Below are 16593 nucleotides of genomic sequence, written 5' to 3'. Positions count from 1 at the left end.
TCAACCAAAGTGCCCAAGTCTCCGTGAGGTTGCACACACAGCGAAACATAATAGGGCATGACTGTTCCCCTTGGTTTTTCCCGCTCTTCTTCTTCGTTCGTGGGCAGCAATTCCCATGTGCACTCGAATGTACACGAGTGGGCTTTTACGTGTATGCCCGTTTTCACCCCCGTCACGTGGACAGCCACACACCGTTTTTCGGGGGTGTGCATGCTGGGTATGTTCAGGTTTCCATAACCCACCGAACGCTGACATGAATCACAAGAATTTAAACGTGCGTTTTTGATCTTCAGCGTGCGTATACACACGAAGAGGGTTCAGGTACTAGCAGGCCTGTACATCTGTTGACCTGGGAATCGAAGAAATCTCCACCAGGTGCCGTTACCGTGATTCGAACCCGGGACCCTCAGATTGAAAGTCCAACGCTTTAACCACTCGGCTATTGGGCCCGTCGGTTTCGCGCTCAGTTCGCGGGGTTAAACACAAACCAAAACTGACTGATTATGGTCTTGCCTGAAAGGTTGAAGACCCACCTCTTTCCAGAATAGCTTTAAGCTTCTGCAGTGTGTGTTCTCTCTGTAAGTATTCATGATATGTCTTGCATTCCTTTGATTCAGAGATATGCATTGTTGTTGCTGTTGTTGCTGCTACTAATACAACTACTGCTGCTACTACTACTACTACCACTACTGACATTATTATCACCATGACCATCACCAGCTTCTTCGTCGCTATTATCAAGAAGCAGTATCACCATTATTATTATTATTATATGATGATGATGATGATGATGATGATGATGATGATTGTTATAATTATTATTATTATTCAAACAACGAATGCGTCAAATTCACAGGTGCGTGAGGCCAATGCTGTATGACAAAAATCTTCGTTGTCACAAAGCACAGCATTACAGGGCTGGTAACATGAACACCCCACAATTGTTTTTCTTTGCTCCCGCCCTTGGACTACATTCGGCTTTTCGTTGGCTCTCATTTCATTTTGTGCTTCGGGTTCAGTCTCTCTCTCTGTAAAGTAGAACGTGAACAGCCGGAGCGCTATTGCCTGTGTGTGTGTGTGTGTGTGTGTGTGTGTGTGTTGGTTAAACAGACCCTGTATGCGAACGCAAGCAGGTGTGTGTGCTCCTCTGTATATACTTGTGCAAGCCTGCGCATGTGTTCTTTTTTGGGTGGTTAATGGTTGTGCACGTGTGTGTGTGTGTGTGTGTGTGTGTGCGTGCGCGCGCGCGCGCGTGCGTGCGTGTGTTTGTGTATGTGTGTGCGCGCGTGCTTGAGAGAGAGAGAGGAGGAGAGCAACAAGCAAGAAAAGCGAAAGATAAAGACAAAGCGTGTTTGTGTGTCAACAAGAAATCTCCCTAACAGCTGAACCAGGTTAAAAGAGCGATCTAAGTTTTCTTTGAGTTTACAAAAGCTCTTCATTCAAATAAACGAGCAAAGAGTGAGGAACATATTGTTAACGCTGAGCTGGTTTGCACAAGTGATCTTTTGCTGCATTAATTGTGTGCCCTGCGCTTCATGGAGGTTCCTTTTCCTTTGGGACCCCATACCCTCCATCTCCCCCCCCCCACCCCCCCCCCTTCGCCTTACCCAACTTTGTGCTGCGAAGTATGTACATGGAACTCAGCCCATGGGATAACTCGGCCACCTGGTGGTTGGTTTGAGAAGACTGAGCTGACACAGAAAGTATCGGTTTTCCATTGGCTCCCCCATACCCACTGAACATAAACAAGGGGTTGGCGACTTTTCAGTGGAAGGCAGCCACCATTTTCTCACCGAGGCGGCGTGTTGTGAATACTCGGGGTATCTTGTGCGTTTTCCTGTTGGTGAGTATTATCATAGGCCTCCCGAAGGTCAGTCAGTGCTGACCGTGGATAAAAATCCTTTTTTTTTTTTTAATTAATCATGTCTGTCCTACAAGCCACACCGGTGGGATAATAGTCACTGTGCTGTTTAAACTGCGGCGTTTCTTTTTTTTTTTTTTTTTTTCTTTTTTTTTGCGAGTCATTGTATTGTGTTGCATTGAATAGTATTTTGTTGTTGTTGTTGTTGTTGTTTCTTACAACAGATATCTCTGTTCCTGAAGCTCTTGTTGATGTGTCCGAGCATGAAGTGTCGCCATGGTGAAGCGCCACTTTTTTTTCTTTTTTGTTGGTAGATGTATTTGTTTCACTATCAGAATTTGGTTGTTGTTTTTTTTCAACAGTTTTGACAAGGACTCTTCTTCTTCTCCTTCTTCATTCGTGGGCTGCAACTCCCACGTTCACTCACATGTACACGAGTGGGTTTTTACGTGCATGACCGTTTTTACCCCGCCATGTAGGCAGCCATACTCCGCTTTCGGGGGTGTGCGTGCTGGGTATGTTCTTGTTGCCATAACCCAGCAAACGCTGACATGGATTACCGGATCTTTAACGTGCGTATTTGATCTCCTGCATGCGTTTACACATGAAGTGGGTTCAGGCACTAGCAGGTCTGCACATATGTTGACCTGGGAGATCGTAAAAATCTCCACCCTTTACCCACCAGGCGCCGTCACCGTGATTCGAACCCAGGACCCTCAGATTGAAAGTCAAACGCTTTAACCACTCGGCTATTGCGCCCATCTGACAAGGACTAATTTTTTGTGAAGCGCCACACTTTTTTTTTATTCTTTTTTTTTTCTTTCTTTTTTTTTGTCTGCAGATTTATTTGTTTCGCTATTAAAGGTTTTGTTTTCAACAGTTTTGACAAGGACTACTCTCTTATTGTCGTGGGGTCTTTAACGTTGCACGTAGTGAACGTTAATGTCTATGTCAGGTCAGGGACATAGCCCTTGCTGCTGGTACCATGTAACCCAGTACTACCTGCCGCATGTGAAGTCTCCCAACGACGGACCAGGTGGAGGAGGAAACCTTTCCCAACGGCTGTGAAGGAAGAGGATGACCAAAGGGCAGGGGGAGCTCTTATCCTTGGCTGGAAGTCCCCCTAGGAGACGGAGCTCCGAAGAAAAAACCTGCACCTGCCTAGGACGCTCTACACGTGGCAGTATCTGCACCTGTGGGACTGTGAGCGTCGGTAGGCGAGAGAGTGGGGAAGGGACTGCATAACTCCTCCTCACTAAAAAAATAAAGGTCACCTGTGCTGGTCAGGTTTGAAAACAAGAGAATGCTGGCCATTAAGGAGAAGCGTGAGCAAAGGAAGTAGGGCTCAACTTCTGGAGACGTTTTCCCTTGCAACACCTGTGGGAAGTGCTGCGCATCCAGAATCGGCCTCTTCTCCCATATGAGGACACACACCGACAGATAAACCTGCCTGCCTACTCATCCGTCGGACCGACGGGAGACTCCATCATAGTGAACGTAGCGCATGGGATCTCGGTGTATCATACCATACAAATAGACTGGCGTCCAAATCACTGCTCAAGTTCAAGCCTGGAGGCGGGAGCAAAAAATTCCCGGTCTGTATCAGACTCGAACCCGGGTCCACTCGCTTGGAAGTCGGTCACATTACAACAGGGCCACCCCCGCACCAAGCGCTGCAATGATCTGAAAAGACGAGACAATGTGATTTTTTTATGCAGTGCTGATTCTAGAGACTTACTTTCTTGTTTTTTTTTTTGTTTTTTTTCCTTTTTTTCTTTTACCATCATGGAGATGTATATATATATATATATATATATATATATATATATGTGTGTGTGTGTGTGTGTGTGTCTGTGTCTGTGTGTGTGTGTACCTCATCCACATTTCTTCCCCGTGTGTTCTTTCCATTCAGTTTCGTTCTGAAGACGGAAAAGATCGTAAATTTGTTTAAATAACATCGTTATATATACTCTACATTTCTTCTCCTGTCAAAAGACGTAAAGAAGGCCAGTCAAAGAGTGGAGGGGAAGAAATGTAGAGTAAATATTATGATGTTATTCAACCAATTTACACGTTTTTTTTCAGTCTCACAAACGGAAAAGTACACACACACACACACACACACACACACACACACACACACACACACACACACACACATATATATAGATAGATCTTAAGTGCGATTGTTGTTGCTTTGTTCCATATTCTGGGACTCGAATGTCTCTCTGTCTCTCTTTGTCTGTCCGTCTGTCATTCTGTCTGTCTGTCTCTCTATGTCTGTCTGTCTCTCTCTCTCAGTCTCTGTCTCCCCATCTGTCTCTGTCTCTTTTTCTATCTGTCCTGATTATCTGTTTCTGTCTCTCTCTGTCTCTGTCTCTCTATCTCTCCCCCCCCCCTCTCTGTCTCCCCATCTGTCTCTGTCTCTTTTTCAATCTTTCTGTCCTTCTGATTGTCTGTTTCTGTCTGTTTCTGTCTCTCTGTCTTTCTGACTCTGTCTCCTCTCTCTGTTTCTCTGTCTCCTCTCTCTGTCTCTGTCTCTGTCTCTCTGTCTCCTCTCTCTGTCTCTCTGACTCTCTGTCTCTGTCTCTCTCTCTGTCTCTCTGACTCTGTCTTTCTGACTCTCTGTCTCTGTCTCTCTGTCTCCTCTCTCTGACTCTCTGTCTCTCTCCGTCTCTCTCTCTGCCTCCTCTCTCTGTCTCTCTCTCTCTCTCTCTCTCTCTCTCTTCTTTTCACTTCTCTTCTTTTAAAAAAAATTCTTTCTGTTTCTATGACTGAATTTGAAGTGCCACTGAACAGGACAGTGGGATCATCACTGAATTAGGTCAGTGTGACAGTGCCTCCGTTAGATAAGCTACCATGAAGCGAACAAAAATAAAAAAAAGATTTGTAAAATGTTTGGTTTAAACAAAACTTTATTCAGTAAATACGTCACACATGTACAGATAGACAGCGGAGCAACAACAAGCTAACAGCTTATATCGTGCTCAGGAATGTGATTAAATACATTTGTTTCGTTTGACGGCTGGTGGACGCTACACAACTGCAAATATGTTGAAATACACATTTTCCAACTGCATATAAATGACAGTCATTGCAGACAGACATTGTTCCCCCCCTTTTTTTTCTTCTTTTTTTTTCTTCGTTGAGCAGCCGTGGAGATTAATATATTTAAAGAATGTAAAATGATTCACTATTATAGAGAAAGAAAAAAAAAGGGCGCCTTCTTCGTTTTCTCTGATTTTTTCCCCCTTTTCTTCAAAAATATTTTCATGATTTCAATTCCATTACAATGCACAGACATAATACTAAACGATACGGATACACTACTGCACATTAAATGAATGTGATTATGTGACACATATCAATCACAAACAACAAACATGTAAGGACTGTCAGTCTATACATGCCTACCTCCTCCCCTGTCAGTCTCTATGTCTGTCTACACTGTCACTCTCGCTATATCTGTCTGTTCAGTCAGCCTCCCCTACCTTCTTTACACTTCCCCTTGTCCATTCTTCCTTCTGCTCTCCACCACGCCCCTACCCTATTGTCCTTGTTGTTATTCATTTATAGTGTTATTGTATTGTACATAAGTATCTATGCTTATGTTTGTACATGCTTATGCAATTTTGATGATGCTGTTGTGAATTTGACTCATTTTACGCATTATTTATGTATTTATTCTTTTTTTTTTTCTTCTCTCATTTATTGACTCACTTGTGTAAACAAAGTGAGTCAATGTTTTAACCCGGTGTTCGGTTGTCTGTGTGTGTGTGTGTGTGTGTGTGTGTGTGTGTGTGTGTGTGTGTGTGTCCGTGGTAAACTTTAACATTGACATTTTCTCTGCAAATACTTTGTCAGTTGACACCAAATTAGGCATGAAAATAGGACAAATTCAGTTCTTTCCAGTCATCTTGTTTAAAACAATATTGCCCATCTGGGATGGGCACAAAAAAAATTTAAAAAAGAAGCCAAATTATATGCAAACTGCATTTACTGTTATATTTATATTTTTTGTATTCTCTAAACTTGGCACTGTGATCTGGTATTCTGACACAACAACAAGAGCAGTCATTATCATTTTTTGTTCAAACAGGAACTTCTTTTGCTAAGCATGGAAGTTTTATTTAATTTGGGTTTGGTGCAGATAGTAAAAAAGTGAAATTAATCTGTAATTAATGCTAGGGGACTTAATTTGCTTTAAACTGATCTTTCGCATCTTAAACATTACATTTTGAAATTATACTCAATACATAAAAAGCTTGTGTGTTTTACTCTCAGTGTACAGGGCTTTCACTATGTCCATTCGCCCAAGTGGTCTTTTTCGGAAAATACTAAAATCAATACGACGAGTGGACTTTACAGATCTGTTGGCTGAGCCCTGAAGGTCATGGGCAAAAATCAATTGCGTATACATATTTATACACATTCAAAGCGCGTGCTCATATTCTTCGCGAACGCGAACAACGCCATTTTGTTTCAAGTTGTTGACCTGCCCGTTCAATCCTATATTCAATGGACAATACACGATAACATGTGATGGAAAGTTGGAGAAGGAGAGTGTTAAATATTTATTCAGAGAAAGGTTTGTGAACGCCTCATCACTTACTGGATTATGCCCCAAACTGCCATAAAAATATCCACAGAATCAGTCGGAATTCACAGTCAAAAAATGTAAACCATGCGAGTTAATACCCTTGAATTGATCACGATGAAACGAAAAAATTTCCAGTCTTGACTTTTCTCAAAATGAAGTCCTTTTCACTTCATACGACGTTTAGAAGTACTTGTACATGGCTCTACATGTTATTAGTTTAACAAAATACTACATTTTCATATCAACTTTAAGACTATAAAACTACAATTAACATAAAAGAGAAATTGAATCCACCGTGACATACTACATTCCCGACGGGTGTAACTAAACTTGTACATCTATATAGATCTAGAGAAAGCGGCTAAATGTTGCAGTGTGATTGTGGCGATAGCCACGTCTCCTTTACCGCGGACTTAAAAAGAATTTTTTATTGCCCTTAAAGGTTTTTCGAATGCCCAAGATACATCAGAATAATATGATTTAAACAGCGTTCTCACTGCGAATACCGCAATTGATTTATCGCCCTTTAAAAAAGTATGTTCAAATATTAAATTTTAGAACGTCAGTTAAGGAGCCACGATAGTGTAATGGATAAGACAGTTTTTTCTCACCCGAACACGCGGGGTTCGAATCTGGCTAGGACATTTTTTTTACCCGAAGCTTTATAATAACAAATACAGAACATATTTTAACAATTAGATTTTTTTAGGCCTTGCCTCTCTTGTTTAAAGTGTATCACAAGTGAGTCTTGAAAGCCTTGCCCTCTCTTGTTTAAATTGTATCACAAGCGAGTCTTGAAGGCCTTGCCCTCTCTTGTTTAAAGTGTATCACAAGCGAGTCTTGAAGGCCTTGCCCTCTCTTGTTTAAAGTGTATCACAAGTGAGTCTTGAAGGCCTTGCCCTCTCTTGTTTAAAGTGTATCACAAGTGAGTCTTGAAAGCCTTGCCCTCTCTTGTTTAAATTGTATCACAAGCGAGTCTTGAAGGCCTTGCCCTCTCTTGTTTAAAGTGTATCACAAGTGAGTCTTGAAGGCCTTGCCTCTCTTGTTTAAAGTGTATCACAAGTGAGTCTTGAAGGTCTTGCCCTCTCTTGTTTAAAGTGTATCACAAGTGAGTCTTGAAGGCCTTGCCTCTCTTGTTTTTCTTGCCAAGAGAGAAGGATGTAAGCAAGTACTTTGTGCTTACTCCTTTACCCTCGTTTTTTGTTTGTTTTTTTGTTTTTTTGTGTGTTTTTTTTAATTTGTTAAGTCTTTTTTTAAGCATAGAAAAGAACAAGAAAGTAGCAGTAGCAGTAGCTCAAGTAGGCGTCACTGCGTTCGGACAAATCCATTTACGCTGCACCACATCTGCCAAGCAAGCAGGTGCCTGACAAGCAGCAAGAAAGGAAAGCACAGCACACACATCGAACAAGGACATTGTACAGACATAGGGCACGATCTACCAGACATTTTCTTTTGTTTTGCTGCCCCCGTCATCTGCACCGTTTCAGTGGCATCACTCCCCACGCCGCTCATTCCGGGTTCGTCTGTCGCAGTCCCAGCGTCGGCAGTCCGCAGGGAACCATCGATGTCAGGTCGCGAAGAAGCCACCCACCAGAGGAGACCCTGCACTGCTGCCGAGGTTGTTCGGTAGCGCCTGTTCTGATTTAGCGTACTTAGGACACCACCTACTAAGCCTCCACCCCCCTCACCCCTACTGACAACAATGATGGCTTAGATGCGGAGCCAGACTGAGTGTGCGTCCCCCCCCCCCCCCTCCCCCCCCCCCTCCCCTAGAGTCTCCCCAGACATTTTTTTTTTTTTTTTTTTTTTTTTTTTTTTTGTCACTGCTCAACAAATATACTTCGTCTGTTTCTCTGAAAATATCATGAACTTTGAAGGACGCAATTTTTTTCTTATTTTTTTTCAGAAAACATTAAAGGAAGATACCAGACAGTATACAGATATCAGAGAAGGAGAGAGGACAATGTCAGGACCGCTTCCATACATCACCATGGTGGAACTGGTCCACTACTGGAGCTGTCATGACGCCCACAAACCTGCCTTCATCTTCAGGGACAAACACGGCAACAGGTGAGAATTGTACTACTACTACTACTACTACTACTACTACTACTACTACTACTACTATCACTAAAAATAATAAATAGGGGAAGAAGAAGAAGAGTGTATAGTCACAGTCATATCTCCCAGAAAGGCGACCCACGGCGTTTACATCAAAATAAAAATATCTGTATATATCTACATTTGTATCTATACTCTCTCTCTCTTTCTTTGTGTGTGTGTGTGCGCGCGCGCGCGCGCGCGCGCGCGTGTGTGTGTGTGTGTGTGTGTGTGTGATATATATATATATATATATATATATAGGCGGCAATACAAGGGCGTCCAGGAGTCATGACCTGGGTGCGGCCCGGCCCCCTTAGAGTGTAAGGAGTTAAGGGCCGAAACACTTGACTGAGGGGGGCTTCTTCTCTGAAGACCTTGTACTGTCCATCCGTCCCTAGAGTTTCTTATTACACACACACACACACACACACACACACACACACACACTCACACACACACACACACACACACACACACACACACACACACACACACACACACATATATATGGAGTGATGTCCTAGAGGTAACGCGTCCGCCAAGGAAGCGAGAGAATCTGAGCGCGCAGGTTCGAATCACGGTTCAGCCGCCGATATTTTCTCCCCCTCCACTAGACCTTGAGTGGTGGTCTGGACGCTAGTCATTCGGATGAGACGATAAACCGAGCTCCCGTGTGCAGCATGCACTTAGCGCACGTAAAAGAACCCACGGCAACAAAAGGGTTGCTCCTGGCAAAATTCTGTAGAAAAATCCACATCGATAGGAAAAACAAAGAAAACTGCATGCGGGAAAAAATACAAAAAAATGGGTGGCGCTGTAGTGTAGCGACGCGCTCTCCCTGGGGAGAGCAGCCCGAATTTCACACAGAGAAATCTGTTGTGATAAAAAGAAATACAAATACGTACATATACATATATGTACACACACACACACACACACACACACACACACACACACACACACAGCCAAAGAACAAAATGAGCAAATCTGTTGGTGGTCCTCAAACAGTTGCTTTGTTTTGGTTTTTTTGCTTTTTTTGGTTTTTGTTTTGTTTTTTTGTTTTGTTTTGCTTTTGTTTTGTATTGTTTTGTTTTTCGTTTGTTTGTTTTTTTGTTCTCCAGGTTCGAACTGACACGGGGACAGGTGTACCAGCTAGGGGGTCGCTGGGCCGCGGTGCTGAAGGGTGGGGGTGTGGGGCGGAAGGAGAAGGTGGTGAGCACGCTACCCAACGGGCCAGAGCGCGTGCTGTGTGACGTGGGCATTGTGATGGCGGGGGCCACTGTGGTCAACGCTCAGTGCCTCCTTGCTGACGGTAAGTGCTTGACCAGACCTGTCCAATGTGTCACGTTTTGGTTCATTGCGTGCCTGGAATGAAAATGTCCCCCCCCGGGCAAAAATCACTACAAGTATATGTACGAGTATATGATTGAGTACTATTTACCTTCGTGTGCAATATGACTTGTGTGTGTGTGTGTGTGTGTGTGTGTGTGTGTGTGTGTGTGTGTGTGTGTGTGTGTGTGAGGATGAATAATTTTTGATAATGTTTGGTATCTTGTGTTCAATTCTTCCTTTTTTAATATTCACATGTGTGTTCTATTTGTAAACGCCTAGGGCTTATTTTCGAGATTAGGCGTAAATGCTCATCATAATAATAATAATGATAATAATAGTAATGATGAAAATACAACAAGGACAACACTGGAAGCAAGAGAAAGAGAGCGATGATGAAGAGAGCGTGCGTGCGTGCGTGCGTGCGTGCGTGTGTGTGTGTGTGTGTGTGTGTGTGTGTGTGTGATATACATATATATATATATATATATATATAATAGAGAGAGAGAGAGAGAGAGCTCCGGACACCTGAAATAAAGTACTAAGTGATCTCCATGAACGAATCATTTCTATTATTATTATTATTGTTATTATTAGTAGTAGTAGTAGTAGTAGTAGTGGTAGTAGTAGTAGTAGTAGTAGTAGTATGAGCTTTTACGCCTAATTAAAAAAAAAGTAGTAGTAGTAGTATGAGCTTTTACGCCTAATTAAAAAAAAAAGAAGTCCTAGTTTACAAAGAGGGAACAAGTAAATACCAAAAAGGAAAAAATGAACACAAGATAGAAAACATTAATGTTATTCACACACACACACACACACACACACGGTCATAGTGCGCAATCATTACTGTGTGGAAAATCAACACATGTTGGATCATAATGATAAATACAATGATTCATTCAAGCGTCCAGTCAAACAGGCTGAAAGACAGATAGACAGGCATACAGACAGACAGACAGACAGACAGACAGCTAAAGAGCACGGCGGGCAGAATAAAAACGAAACAGCGACCCCAAAACTTTCAGGATCGGATCTGCTGCATGTTCTCCGTCAGTCCAAGGCCTCCGCAATCTGCGTCAACCCTGACCTTGACACTGGACCATGGCAAGTGCTGAAGCAGCACGTGCACCACGACCCAGACACCAACACAGTCACATCCCCCACTCTGCCGAACCTTCGGAAAGTCTTCTTCATCCGGAGAACGGCGGCTTGGCTGTGTCAGGATGTTGCCGCTTCATCAGGCCAGGCCGACACGGGGCATCGTGAACCAGGGGCAGAGAACTCTGACAACAGGGACCTTTTGGGGGACGGGTTTGGCTCTCCAGAAACAGCAGATTTCATCGCACGTCTGCAGGTCCTGGACGAGTTTTACCAGGCAGAGGTAGCGGCCGACGAAACCGTGGTCGTGTTCACCACGTCAGGCAGCACTGGTTTCTCCAAGCTGGTGCCTCATACCCATGCCTCTCTCTTCAAGTGTCTCCGGTTCCTGAAACGGGGCGACCTGGATCAGTTTTCCGTTACGTTCAACTGTGCTCCCATTGGCTGGTTAGGGGGGTATGTCTTCATATATATGTCTGTTGGCCAAGGTCGTGTACTCCTGGACATGTGGTACGGAGCTCCCGACGATATGGCAGCTGTTGCTTGGGACATGATTGCTCAGGAAGGTTGTGGTGAGGGAACCTGTATGCCCTATCTCTTACCCAAGATTTTGGCGCTGGAGAACAGAAAAGCCTGGAAGATGAAGATATTGTCACTGGGAGGGCAGCCAATGAAGAAAGAGATTATTGACCAAGCTCTGCAGTTGTCTGAAAAGGTGTTAACCAGCTACGTATCCACAGAACTTTTGATGACATCGGTCATTGTCGTGGGAGACGTCTCTGAGTATCAAGATTTCCTGGTAGGGAAACTACTGCCCGACTGTACATTGAAAGCTTGTGACAGAGAGGGAAAGGAAGTAGCAAGGGGGACCAAAGGAGAGCTCTACGTGAAGACCCCGTGGATGACCCAGGGTTACCTCGATGCGGAGGACACACCGGCTTCCTTCACTGCTGACGGCTTCCTGAAGACTGGGGACATTGGACAGATGCTGGAGGACGGGTCACTGCTGGTTGAAGGACGTCAGCATGACGCTATCCACAGAGGCAGCTACATCTTCTACCCGGCCTGGCTGGAGAGTCGGATCATGAGATGCTGCCCAGGTAAGATCAGGTCATCGGTACAAGATTTAGAATGTGTTCATGGCCATCCCCTCCCCACATCATGGAATGCTGCCCAGGTAAGATCAGGTCATCGGTACAAGATTCAGAATGTGTTCATGTCCCTCCCCTCCCCACATCATGGAATGCTGCCCAGGTAAGATCAGGTCATCGGTACAAGATTTAGAATGTGCTCATGTCCCTCCCCTCCCCACATCATGGAATGCTGCCCAGGTAAGATCGGGTCATCGGTACAAGATTTAGAATGTATTCATGGCCATCCCCTCCCCACATCATGGAATGCTGCCCAGGTAAGATCAGGTCATCGGTACAAGATTTAGAATGTGTTCATGGCCATCCCCTCCCCACATCATGGAATGCTGCCCAGGTAAGATCAGGTCATCGGTACAAGATTTAGAATGTGTTCATGGCCATCCCCTCCCCACATCATGGAATGCTTCCCAGGTAAGATCAGGTCATCGGTACAAGATTTAGAATGTGTTCATGGCCATCCCCTCCCCACATCATGGAATGCTGCCCAGGTAAGATCAGGTCATCGGTACAAGATTTAGAATGTGTTCATGGCCATCCCCTCCCCACATCATGGAATGCTGCCCAGGTAAGATCAGGTCATCGGTACAAGATTTAGAATGTGTTCATGGCCATCCCCTCCCCACATCATGGAATGCTGCCCAGGTAAGATCAGGTCATCGGTACAAGATTTAGAATGTGTTCATGGCCATCCCCTCCCCACATCATGGAATGCTGCCCAGGTAAGATCAGGTCATCGGTACAAGATTTAGAATGTGTTCATGGCCATCCCCTCCCCACATCATAGAATGCTGCCCAGGTAAGATCAGGTCATCCCTACAAGATTTAGAATGTGTTAATGGCCATCCCCTCCCCACATCATGGAATGCTGCCCAGGTAAGATCAGGTCATCGGTACAAGATTTAGAATGTTCTCATGTCTCTCCCCTCCCCACATCATGGAATGCTGCACAGGTGAGATCAGATCATCCCTACAAGATTTAGAATGAGTTCATGGCCATCCCCCCCCCCTCGTCCATTCAAAGTCCCCAAACGAAAAAGGAATATTGCACCATCACAATCAAACCCATCGCTGCGCTTAAGCACACCAAATGTTACTCATGGAAAAAAAACACACCTTCATATGTTTGATGTTTTTTGTACTCAAGCAGAGAAGGGGATAGCAGATCAAGTGTTACTTATGAAAAAAACCCTGAATGTATTTGACGTTTTTGTCAAGTAGAAAAGGGGTTGTATTGTGACGAATATAAAGTTCACGCGATACGTGAAAGGGAAAAAAAAAACCCAACACTTGTCCAAAATTCGGTGAATGTGCCATTCGTTCGTTTATTCCTTTATAGTCTGTTCATCTTAGATGCTGATATTAGACTGAAAATAAACGAAATTATTATTATTATTATTTGTATTATTATTTTTTCGATCATAATGGTGATTATCATTATCATTAATTAGAAATAATCATTTTTTGTGAAAATCAATGGCAGGGGAAGAAATATACAACTGTAAAGGGAGCGGTTGAGGTAGAGGGGAGGGGGCGAGGGGGAGGGGATTGAGGAAGGAAGAGAGAGAGAGAGAGAGAGAGAGAGAGAGAGTACAGAATGTAAAATGGAGAGGGTGGGTGTCGGTGACTGGAGAAAGAAAAACATAATATTGGAAGAGTGGGGGGAGGGGGAGGGAGCGGGATTAGGACAGAAAATTAATCAGTAATGAAATATTGTATGCAATACTTCTAATTCTGACCATCGCACCCGTTACACTACACACTAAAAGTGATCACTCATTCTGACCATCCCACCGTTACACTATACATCAAAAATCATCACTAACTCTGACCATGGCACCCGTTACACTACACACTAACAATGATCACTAATTCTGACCATCACACCCGTTACACTATACATCAAAAATCATCACTAACTCTGACCATGGCACCCGTTACACTACACACTAACAATGATCACTAATTCTGACCATCACACCCGTTACACTTCACACTACCAATGATCACTAATTCTGACCATCACACCCGTTACACTACACACTGCCAATGATCACTAATTCTGACCATCACACCCGTTACACTACACACTACCAATGATCACTAATTCTGACCATGGCACCCGTTGCACTACACACTAACAATGATCACTCATTCTGACCATCACACCCGTTACACTACACACTAACAATGATCACTCATTCTGACCATCACACCCGTTACACTACACACTACCAATGATCACTAATTCTGACCATCACACCCGTTACACTACACACTACCAATGATCACTAATTCTGACCATGGCACCCGTTACACTACACACTACCAATGATCACTCATTCTGACCATCACACCCGTTACACTACACACTAACAATGATCACTAATTCTGACCATTGCACCCGTTACACTACACACTTCCAATGATCACTCATTCTGACCATGGCACCCGTTACACTACACACTACCAATGATCACTAATTCTGACCATCACACCCGTTACACTGCACACTACCAATGATCACTAATTCTGACCATCACACCCGTTGCACTACACACTAACAATGATCACTAATTCTGACCATCACACCGTTACACTACACACTTCCAATGATCACTCATTCTGACCATGGCACCCGTTACACTACACACTACCAATGATCACTAATTCTGACCATCACACCCGTTACACTGCACACTACCAATGATCACTCATTCTGACCATCACACCCGTTACACTACACACTAACAATGATCACTAATTCTGACCATCTCACCGTTACAATATACACTACCAATGATCACTAATTCTGACCATCACACCGTTACACTACACACTACCAATGATCACTCATTCTGACCATCACACCGTTACACTACACACTACCAATGATTAATTCTGACCATCACACCCGTTACACTATATACTAACAATGATCACTAATTCTGACCATCACACCCGTTACACTACACACTAACAATGATCACTCATTCCGACCATCACACCCGTTGCACTACACACTACCAATGATCACTCATTCTGACCATCACACCCGTTACACTACACACTACCAATGATCACTAATTCTGACCATGGCACCCGATGCACTACACACTAACAATGATCACTAATTCTGACCATCGCACCCGTTACACTACACACTACCAATGATCACTAATTCTGACCATCACACCCGTTACACTACACACTACCAATGATCACTAATTCTGACCATCACACCCGTTACCCTACAGACTACCAATGATCACTCATTCTGACCATGGCACCCGTTACACTATACACTAACAATGATCACTCATTCTGACCATCACACCCGTTACACTATACACTACCAATGATCACTCATTCTGACCATCACACCCGTTACACTACACACTACCAATGATCACTCATTCTGACCATCACACCCGTTACACTATGCACTACCAATGATCACTAATTCTGACCATCACACCCGTTACACTACACACTAACAATGATCACTAATTCTGACCATCACACCCGTTACACTACACACTACCAATGATCACTAATTCTGACCATGGCACCCGTTACACTACACACTAACAATGATCACTAATTCTGACCATCACACCCGTTACACTACACACTACCAATGATCACTCATTCTGACCATCACACCCGTTACACTACACACTAACAATGATCACTAATTCTGACCATCACACCCGTTACACTACACACTAACAATGATCACTAATTCTGACCATCACACCGTTACACCACACACTACCAATGATGACTCATTCCGACTCCACGTTCCCTCAGGTCTGCGGGACGTCTTCGTGGTGGGAGTTCCCGACCCTGAGATGGGAGAAGAGCTGTGTGCATGCTTCGTTGCCTCTGACCCTTCGGTCACCGAGCATCACGTGCGCAGACTGGTTGAAGAAGACATCACGGCCAAACTGGACGACCCCTTGTCCCCCCGACCACGGTACTACCTCCGCTTCCAGACGTTCCCCGCCACGTACACGGACAAACCCGTGAGGAAGGATGTTCGACGTCTGGCGGCAGAGAGACTGAACTTGGCTTGACTCGCTATGAGTCTGCAAACTTGTGTGTGGCTTTGAATGATTCCGGTGGATAAAAAAAAAGAAAAAAAAAAAAACAAAAAAAAAAGAAAGACAGACAAAATATATCTAGCTCTTGGTGGAGGGAATTGTTTATTGATCGATTCCGGTTTTGTGCATGCAAATTAACTCACTCAGTACGGCCAGTCCTCTCTTCTCCTCTACACAGACCCCTCGGATGTCCAGTGGGTGTCTGAATGACCCAACCTTTAGCTTCCGTCGTCAGAATTGTGGTATTCTTTGTCAACATTCACCTCTTCAGTATAAGAGCCTTCCGCTTGCAATATTTGGATGGTGGTAATTGGGGTGAAACGCTGTTAACGACGTCTCTTTCGCCGT

General features: G+C 44.0%; 1 protein-coding gene across 2 annotated transcripts; it reads left to right on the top strand.

Annotated features, from left to right (window-relative positions):
• Positions 1 to 475: 475 nt before the first annotated feature.
• LOC143298140 (2-succinylbenzoate--CoA ligase-like) lies at positions 476 to 16593 on the top strand. 2 transcript variants are annotated; one of them, XM_076610867.1, is made up of 5 exons: positions 476 to 578; positions 8368 to 8531; positions 9686 to 9876; positions 10919 to 12091; positions 15953 to 16593. In XM_076610867.1, exons 2-5 carry the CDS (start codon positions 8425 to 8427, stop codon positions 16216 to 16218), a joined length of 1737 nt encoding a protein of 578 aa, XP_076466982.1. In that variant the 5' UTR covers positions 476 to 578; positions 8368 to 8424; the 3' UTR covers positions 16219 to 16593. The 2 variants fall into 2 exon arrangements, with proteins under 2 accessions (XP_076466982.1, XP_076466981.1); XM_076610866.1 differs by lacking the exon at positions 476 to 578 and adding an exon at positions 1665 to 1843.

Source organism: Babylonia areolata, chromosome 23 (assembly GCF_041734735.1).
Source record: "Babylonia areolata isolate BAREFJ2019XMU chromosome 23, ASM4173473v1, whole genome shotgun sequence".
In the NCBI taxonomy this organism is placed as follows: domain Eukaryota; kingdom Metazoa; phylum Mollusca; class Gastropoda; order Neogastropoda; family Buccinidae; genus Babylonia; species Babylonia areolata.
The sequence above is the reverse complement of the archived record's forward strand: the minus strand, read 5'-3'. Positions and strand labels throughout refer to the sequence as shown.